This window comes from Podarcis cretensis (genome assembly GCF_951804945.1).
Source record: "Podarcis cretensis genome assembly, chromosome: 1".
NCBI lineage: Eukaryota > Metazoa > Chordata > Lepidosauria > Squamata > Lacertidae > Podarcis > Podarcis cretensis.
In genome coordinates this window covers 81800886-81810195 of record NC_137170.1, presented here as the reverse complement: position 1 = coordinate 81810195, position 9310 = coordinate 81800886, and the positions used below count along the sequence as shown (strand labels likewise).

Sequence of the window (9310 nt, the reverse complement as noted above, 5' to 3'; positions counted from 1 at the left end):
TAGCCAACCCCACTCCCCATCCACCTTCCTTTCATTCAGCAACCTGCCATGTCTACCCATCCTTCCCTCTCATGCTTTCCAAGTGCAGCCAATCCTTGCAAGCCATTGCTACCAAGGCGACACGTGGCCCAGATCATGCATTAGTCACACTTGAACTTTACAGGCACATTAAATCTTTATGAATACACATTACCATGGATGCATGTTATTTTCAAGATTATGGGCCCAGGGTTGTGATATGCCACAGGGATGTTGCATTGTGCTACAGTTTCTGGGGCAGTCACCAATGCATTGCTGAATTGGTTTATTGTTACAAAACACCAAAATGCTATCAGAGAGGAAAAGGGACACGAGAGTGAAACTGCCAAAACGATAACAGAAAAAATGGAGTAAAACTTGGGCAGATAGTACAAAAACACCACACTGCCTGGACCAACAGCTTACTTGCTCGTTTCTGTGACAGAGCCAAAGGATTACCCTTGATGGCACAAGTGAAATAGTAGCACCTTTCTTTCTACTTTCCTTCAAAAATATAGTTAAAATATATGAAATATGTGATATTTTATGAGACAAGCTGCAAAAGCAAGCAGAAGTATAACCATAGGAATGGCAGAAAACTTCTCATTTTAGCTATGGTTTAAATCAGAGACAGTGCCTGGCTGAAGCTAAGCAGGTTGGCCAGAACTGGCCTTGCCTCGTAGCCAGATGACCTGCCTCAGGTGGCACCATGAGGGATGGGGCAATGAATATATGAAGCTGCTCTCCATGGTTTCAGGCAGGAGCTTTTGCCAGCTGTACCCAGAGACACTAGGGATTGAACCTGGCACCTTCTTCATGCAATGTAGATGAGCTGTGGTCCTTCCCCGATGAATGCAGGCACTGATGCCTTAATGGGTGAGCCAACCATTGCATATTCACCTTAGCTACAGCAGAGGTAGTTCTAGGCTAGGCTTCGGGAAACAAAAGAGTAACGAGTAAGCACTTGATTTGGAATTTTCAGTGTATTGATGGGAGATTGATTGGAAGAAACCAATACATTGAGATGCGAAGATGTTATATTGGACAGCATGCACACCTCCACGCCAATGGCAAAGTGCTGCTGGACTCACTGATCACGGCATCACTTCATAGGAAATAGCAGCTCAGGGCAATGGTCCTCAGAAGAGCACAGAGAGTTTGCCTTGGCAGGATAATCCCCTAGAGAATGCCTGAGGAAGGTGGCTCTATTTTCACTCCCCCACTTCAGATGCAAGCCCTTCATCAAAGTGCTCATAAGCAAATATTTGTTTTAAAGCACTGGAGTTTGATCCCTTAATAACATGCAGTGTGTGCATAAAACATTGCTAACTAGTTTTCAAAGCACACCATCAAATAATGATCATGCCAGAGCCTGAATCAGTACCCAAAGTAGAAAAGTCAATATATACAAAACAAGTCCCCTAATTTAGGCAATTCCTTAATAACCACAATGGCTTAGAAACAGAATTCATATTAGTTATTATTGCCAGATATTTTTTTCTGTTTAGAAAACCTGCAGCCATACTGATCATTTGGATAAAAGGCAATTTAGCCTGTCCTAGAATTACCTGCCCTTTCTTCTTTGTAGCCTTGAAAAACTTATGGCCAGTGGTCATTGCAAATACAATTCTGTAGTAGATTTATCACCTACAAACCATGTGCATTAAGTACAACCAGTGCTTTTTTCCTTTAAAAAAATGTTTAGAGGCACTCTCATTTTGACTCAAGAAAATCACCATTTTATAGTACAAATTGGGAAAAATAAATACAGTAAACAGACAAAGATTCAAAAAATGTTTAGGAGTATGTGTACCTCTGCATCCCCCCCAGAAAAAGCGCTGTGTACAACATATGACATGGATATATTTCATTATTATTTTTTGTATGTTTTGTATCCTGTCTTTTACTTCCCCAAGAAACTGAAAGTGACATTCTAGCCTCACAATAATCGTGTGAGATGGTCTGTGCTGAGTGCAGTTTCTCCAGAGATACCTAGGGAGCTTAATATGGGTGGAACCAGGGATTCATTCTACATGTCCAAACTCAGTCCTCAAGCCATGGCATTCCATCTGTTCTCTTACCTTTAAGCATTGTCCATAGAAGCCCACAGGGAACCAGGTTTGTCCTAAACCCTTGCAGTGTGCACAAATGGTAGAGCCTTATTACTTTGGGCAAGGGGGCTGCCACACTCCTTCTAGCTCAGGGTTTTCCACAACCAAACACTGTCACAGCTATGCCCTGCTTTCTCAACAACCCCCCGATCTGTATACATAGTCATTTACTTCATCTGCTTTTCCTGGGTGGGTTCTGGCCAGCACAGAACATGGCTGCTGCAATTTCTTGCAGCTCATCTTCTTTCGGAGCCACACACGCAGCATGTGAATCATATAGAAATTGCCTCCAGTGAGCGTATTCTTGTGAACACTCAGGTTCTCCCTGTTTTTCATTGGAATTGGTTAAAATACGTGTCCAGGGGACTCAGCTACATTAGTCAAAAAATGACGTTTTGAATGCATTATAAATATGCAACATCAGGTGGCGCCAGAAAGCAAGAAAAAATTCTATGTGATTTTTACATAGCTTCTTCCCCTTTTGTTATAATGATTTAATTTCTGACTTATTTATAGCATGGTTTTTTCCTGTGTGTAGATCCACTCCAGTAAAATGGTTTTTGGAGCATTTTTAATGTTATTTTTGCAATATGCATTTCCTGTGTGTAGATCCACTCCAGTAAAATGGTTTTTGGAGCATTTTTAATGTTATTTTTGCAATACAGTGGTGCCCCGCAAGACGAATGCCTCGCAAGACGGAAAACCCGCTAGACGAAAGGGTTTTCCGTTTTGGAGGTGCTTCGCAAAACGAATTTCCCTATGGGCTTGCTTCGCATGACGAAAATGTCTTGCGAGTTCCTGCGGGGTTTTTTTCCTTCCCCCCCTTTTTTCTAAGCCGCTAAGTCGCTTATCAGCTGATCCGATAAGCCGATAAGCCGCTAAAAGCCGCTAAAAGCCGCTAAGCCGCTAATAGCGCTAATCCGCTAAGCCGTCAATGGGCTTGCTTCGCAAGACGAAAAAACCGCTAGACGAAGAGAATTACGGAACGGATTCTTTTCGTCTTGCGAGGCACCACTGTATGCATTTTAATGCACATTCTAACCTTCCATCCCTAGACACCCTCCAAGTAATCCTGATGTAGCACCTTCCTGCTGGCACCTCCTCTGCCTGTGCCCCAAAGGGTAAGGCTGCACACAATCAGTGACTTTGCTAGCCGCATGTTCTTCATGCACAGGGTGAGATATGCACACATGGGAGCGGCAGCTGGGGGGGGGAGGATGTTAGCCTGATCTGGTGAGAGAAGGGGTTATAGGAGAAGAGTTAGAGGAGACTGTGGGAGCCGGCATGGGACTCTGTGGGTGAATGCACAAGATGCTTTGAGGCTGAGGAGATAGGCCCTCAGTTATAGATTTAGACGGAGAAATAAAGATTTCTTGCCATGCAAAACCAAAAAACCAAAACCAAGTGAGAGGAACAGAAACCACAGAGAACGCAGAAATTAAAAACATCCTCTCAAACGTGCCAGCTAATTTATATTGATCGCAGCTACATGCATTTGAGAATATAGGTTCCCTCTACAGGAGCAATTGTAAACTTTCACATTCTGTAGAGTAGCTATGTAAAGGTAAAGGGACCCCTGACCATTAGGTCCAGTCGTGACCGACTCTGGGGTTGCAGCACTCATCTCGCTTTATTGGCCAAGGGAGCTGGCGTACAGCGTCCGGTGGCCAGCATGACTAAGCCGCTTCTGGCGAACCAGAACAGCGCACGGAAACGTCGTTTACCTTCCCGCCGCAGCGGATCTATTTATCTACTTGCACTTTGATGTGCTTTCAAACTGCTAGGTGGGCAGGAGCTGGGACCGAGCAACGGGAGCTCACCCCGTCATGGGGATTCAAACCACCAACCTTCTGATCGGCAAGCACTAGGCTCTGTGGTTTAACCCACAGCGCCACCCATGTCCCTTAGAGTAGCTATGTAGCGGGTGCCAATCCTGCTGCCTGTTAGGCACCATGAGGAAGAACATCACCTCTGGTGAGGATGCTGTGGAGGTGGGTGACCAATGGCAGCAGCCATGGGCCCAAGTCACGTTGCAGGGAAAGGTGGTAGTGGAAGGGAAGAGAACAGGGCTCTGTCCACCTTCTCTGTCTTTGTGGGGCAAAGTGACAGACTGCATTAACTTGCATGGGGAAGAGGGGAGAATGTCTGCACCCTCAGAAATGGCTGGAGGGGTGGGGAAAATCTCACCCATCCACCAAAGTCTCCATTATTCTGCCTCACCAGCTCTAATGGGTAGGCATCAGCCAGTCACCACTGAACAAAATTGGTTTAAAAGGTGCATTTTTCACTCAAGCTTATCACTAACAGAGCTAACCAAAGTGACCCACTTGGGCCAACTAATTTGAGAATGTCTGAATTATCTCTTTGTCTCCCTCAGATTCAATTTTTGAAGAGAAACAAACCAACGGGACAATTCCTCTCTCATCCATCTAATTCCTCCCTCAGGGTATAATTAAGAGAACAAATATGATGAAGGCCAAGTGTCCTCCTAGGTCCTGTTGTGGGTGGTGCTGCTCTTGCTACCTCCCGTATATATATATGCACCTGCGCTGTGCAGCTCACCATCACAGACAATTTCCCTGGTAAGGCAATCCATACAGAGCGTTCTCCGTAATCATGAAGCTGGCACTTGTTGTCCTCTTCATCACCCTGGCATGTTGCTGCTCCTCTGGTAAGCACCACTCATGATTAGCGTTGCTATTGTTGGACTTATTGTCGTAAACTGCTTTGGGATTTGTTTTTAAATGAAAAGCGGTATGAAATGCTTTTAAACAAACAAACAAAAAAAATAATGCTCTTTTTTCCTCAACACACTGAAGAAGCACAAATGACCTCATTCAGCACAGTGTTTTCAGAGATGGCATTTGCAAATGAAGTACAGTAGGGGAAAAGAACTAAAAAATCTGGGCTTTAGGCATCTGACTTAGGTGTGTACTCGTGTTGCTGAATGTAATATGTGGAAAGGGGGCAATTGTGGATACATCTGGCAGGTGTTAATGTGACTTCAGTGGAACATTTTCCAGCCACTGTGATTGTGGAAATTCCTGGCTCCGTCATTGCCAGCCTCAATGTGAGGGATTGCTTCTGTATTGAAGGAAATGTCTGGTGAAAACTGATCCCCAGAGATGCAAACTCACCACTTTGTTGACTAAGTCTCAGTAAGTCAAAGTGCTGATGCCCAACAGCTTGCAAAGGTTGCTCAGTATTTGCTAGCTGCTTGGAAGAACAGTTAGGCTCCAAGGAAGCACTGGAGAGGGGCTTGTGGGATTTCCTGCTTCATGGGTCAAAATAATGTAACAAACCTTGAACAATATCCACCCTTGAGTCTGTGAAGGTATCATTTACCACTCCAACTCAGGTTAAAAAACAACAACCCAACAATATCTCAAGGGAAGAACTTTCAAAATTGTTACTATTAATATTTTTGAATTATGAACAACAACAGACCAAGTCTGTGGTGGTAGTTCCACACAACTGGGAAGTGGGGCCTGGTGCCTTGTAAATATTTAGGATTATATAGTCTGAGTAAATGGCATCCAGTTTAGATCAGAGCTAGTGCATTCTCAGGTGAATCCTTTTCCTTCTAGCCAGCTATCACACAAGGTTTTTTATGTAAAGAGTTTTTAAACATTCATTTAATTTACTGAAAAATCCATTTTTATTTTTATTTGCTTTTTTCTAGTTTCTGCTGATATGTGTGATCCTGTTGACGAGTATCTGCAAGCAATGCTGAATAAATCAGATGAAGAATTTAAGGAGATAGCTGAAAAGTATGCCAAGGACGACCATGGGGTAGAAGCCTCAATGAAGTTAAAAAAGTGTGCAGATAAACTGTCAAGCGACCAAAATTCTGCTTACTTTGAAGTGGCGGTAATTATCAGTTTTGCCATTTTCTTTTCTTGCTTTTTGCAGCACAAGCCAACAAGCAGATTCAGGATTTGCAATCAATCTTTGTTTTCCTCTCTGTTTAAAAAAGTTATATTAACACACAGATCAAAGGTCATAAGATATAATATCCTGGTCCAAAAAGCACTCATAAACCTTGTCCTGCCTTCTTCCCCATAGAGAACTGTATCTCAATTGTTATGGTGTTGTACCTGAATATGGTTACAATATAAATAAAAATTGAAGCAAGCAAGCCAGTCAGGTCAGGTCAGCTGACCTAAATTAAACTATGAGCCAGTTTTCTCCCGTTCAATTGCTTACATGCCATTGGGCCATCTGCTCCCAGTACACCTGAATCACCCAAAAGTAACCAGAGCTGCACTGTGTACCCATAACCCCCTGCTTCTTCGTCCCGCAACACTCTGTATTGACCGGGATTTCATTTCATTTCAGAAAAAAGTAATGGCCAAATGCAAAGAAAGCTGGAAGGAGGATTGATTGATCCATGGATGAATCCAAGCTGATTCCACAGGCTGACTACTAGCATCAGTTGCTGCAAAGCAACACTCATTGATCCATTCTTCTACTTCTTCTGTACTGTTACTATTCCGTCCTGAGATTTCTCTCTCAATCTGGATAGTATTCAACAAATCCTATTGAGAACCTAGAGAAATCTCACCTGTTGTTCTTGAATCATTCATAATCAATAAACTCTCTGCCTTGCATTTCTGTGCTCAAGATTAATTTTTGAGTGTGTATTAACTTTTGTCACAGTTAATCCAGAGACTTCATTGGGGATCTAGAATTCTAGAAGGGTGACATAACTTTTGTCAATAAAGGGTCACTAAAGATTCAGCATTGCTATATTAAAAAATACCATGTTGGTTAGAGGTGGGGGAGTTGTATTATATCTCTCTGAATATTCAGAGCAGACTCTGAATAGTCGGTCTGCTGCAACATTCAGGCACATATGAAAAGGACTTTGGGATTTTAACAGACCACAAGAGTCAGCTGTGTGATATGGCAGCTAAAAAAAGCCAATGAAATTTCTAGGCTGCATCAACAGAAGTGTAGTGTCCAATTGCAATAAATCATGGTACCACTGCATTTTGCTTCGGTCAGACCTCAGCCTGGAATACTGTGTCCAGTTCAGGGAACTGGAGTTAAAGGAGAATATTGTTGCACACCACCCCAATCTCTGAGCGGTACGAGATTCCAGGGGTTCCAAGCACTTACCCAGGGTTCATGTTTCCTTTTGGAATGAGGCACAGTGGAGACTGCGGTGTCTTTAGGCTATAAGGTTTATTTACACATACATACAGCCTGATCCTATGATGGAGGCATTTGCAGCATCAATACCCCAAAAGGGACTTGTTTCTCCCATAGCATCAGCCTTGGATCGAAGCAGAGATCTGGCATGGCACTCTCTCTCTGCTTGCTGCACTGCTCACAACACAGCCCTGAAAACTCTACTCCAAACTCTGGCTTTGTCTTTTGCAAGAGGAGCCCCCACCTTTGGAACTAGGGTCATCCAATGAAGCAGAATGGTAGAAGATTTTGAAAAGACAAGAACTACTGCTTCACAGAATGGAATTCATTGATGAAAATGAAGCAGAGACGGTTACTAATTTAGACAGCAGGCGATCAATTGTGACTAATGTTGGCTGAACACAACCTCCTGTACCAGAGGCAATATGCTTCTGCATACCCACCAGGTCTCCCCATTTGAGCCATGAGGCCATTTCAGCAAGCCACACAGACATTAAAGTACAAGCGTATCCATAAATTCAAAATGTCAGAAGCCAACCATTTAACAAACAGAATAAATTCAATATTACAAAAAACAAATACAAAACCACCACAATCTAGATTTAAGTTACTGTCTTTTTGGCGACGATTGAAGATCCTCCTTTTCTAATAAGGACCAATATACACTGATCAGTTAAAACATTAAAAATGCATTATAAAAATGAGACATCAGAGGGCACACTGAGCACTGATCCATTGTCAATGTAAAATTGCATTGAGAGCTATATTATGAGGGGTTTTTTAAGCGATTTTACAAATCAGTGTAGATCCAGCCTAAATCTCTGAAGTAGATTTTTTTATCCCAATCTGTATCTGTATTGGATTTGAAATTCTTGTAGTAGTAGTAGTAGTAGTAGTAGTAGTAGTAGAAGTAGTAGTAGTTATTCATATTTATTTGATTTCTTACCAGCCCTTTATCACAATGTCCCAGGATACAATTTAAAAACATAATGTTAAACACAGTTTTAAAAAAATAGTCACAAGAATAAAAGTAAAAGTAAAAGATCCCTGGATGATTAAGTCCGGTCAAAGGCGACTATGGGGTGAGATGCTCATCTCGCTTCAATGGGGGGGGGGGTCAAAAACACTTTCCAGTTTTATGACAATCAAGTCGTATTTAAATCATGTGAAATAAATAAATCTCTGTGTGTGTGTTGTAACAAATGAGATGCTGTGGGTGGCAGTACAAAATGGCTGCCATGAACAGCAAAAAGTTGGTGACAGTACTCCATATCAGTGAGTACCAAAAAACAAAACAAAAAACCAGCTGTGTGTGTGGTATCAAAGGTCAGGAAAACTGATGTGTCTTCAGCATATGACTGAAACTACACAACAAAGGTGTTAGGCACATATCTGCAGGAAGAAAATCACAACAATTAAGAATTCATAATTAAAAACAGTTAAAATCAAACCACAGTCGCAGGAATAGGGTGAGCCCAGAAAACATACATATCAAATGTCAAAAGGGTAAAAAGATGTGTTGTTAGTATTCACCAAAAATTGTACATGCAGGTCCCACTATCCAAACACAAAGTGTTCTTAGGAAGTCATTTGTTATGTGAGCTTTCACTTAAAAAGTCAATGATTTCCAATTATTCCTACAGGGAAATTTGTGACTATGGAATTTTGACCCCAAAATGATGAGGAAAAACAAGAAAACCCTCTGAACAAACAAGGAAAGAATACATACTCTCTTATTTGTCCAATCTCTGCCCCTCGCCCCATGGTTTATGGCAAAACAGTTGCGACATACAAAAAAACTTAAGACTTCTTTTTGTTTACAATACTACGCAAGGGTCTGGCTGTTGGGATATCTGAATCTGTGGTGTTATAGCGAGATTTGGATACTAATAACTCATGTTTGAATAATGTTTTGTATAACAAGTGTTTGGATAGCAGAACCTTTGCGTGTATAGCAAAGATGCCAGACTCACTTCTGTGGTCAGGGATTTCCACAGCTTATATGTTTTGATTGTTAAATCACTAGC

The 9310-nt window shown here is 42.0% G+C and overlaps 1 protein-coding gene across 1 annotated transcript; it reads left to right on the top strand.

Annotated features, from left to right (window-relative positions):
• The first annotated feature begins 4666 nt into the window (after positions 1 to 4666).
• On the top strand, positions 4667 to 6739 carry LOC307214238 (uteroglobin-like). The gene is made up of 3 exons (XM_079972985.1): positions 4667 to 4800; positions 5812 to 5999; positions 6468 to 6739. The coding sequence occupies exons 1-3, from the start codon at positions 4746 to 4748 to the stop codon at positions 6510 to 6512; spliced, it is 288 nt and encodes a 95-aa protein (XP_079829111.1). The 5' UTR covers positions 4667 to 4745; the 3' UTR covers positions 6513 to 6739.
• Positions 6740 to 9310: the final 2571 nt, after the last annotated feature.

Coding starts and splice junctions, on each gene's coding strand:
- LOC307214238 (XM_079972985.1), top strand. CDS start 4,746: ATGAAGCTGGCACTTGTTGTCCTCTTCATCACCCTGGCATGTTGCTGC. Junction 4,801..5,811: donor GGCATGTTGCTGCTCCTCTG/GTAAGCACCACT, acceptor GCTTTTTTCTAG/TTTCTGCTGATATGTGTGAT. Junction 6,000..6,467: donor CTGCTTACTTTGAAGTGGCG/GTAATTATCAGT, acceptor ATTTCATTTCAG/AAAAAAGTAATGGCCAAATG.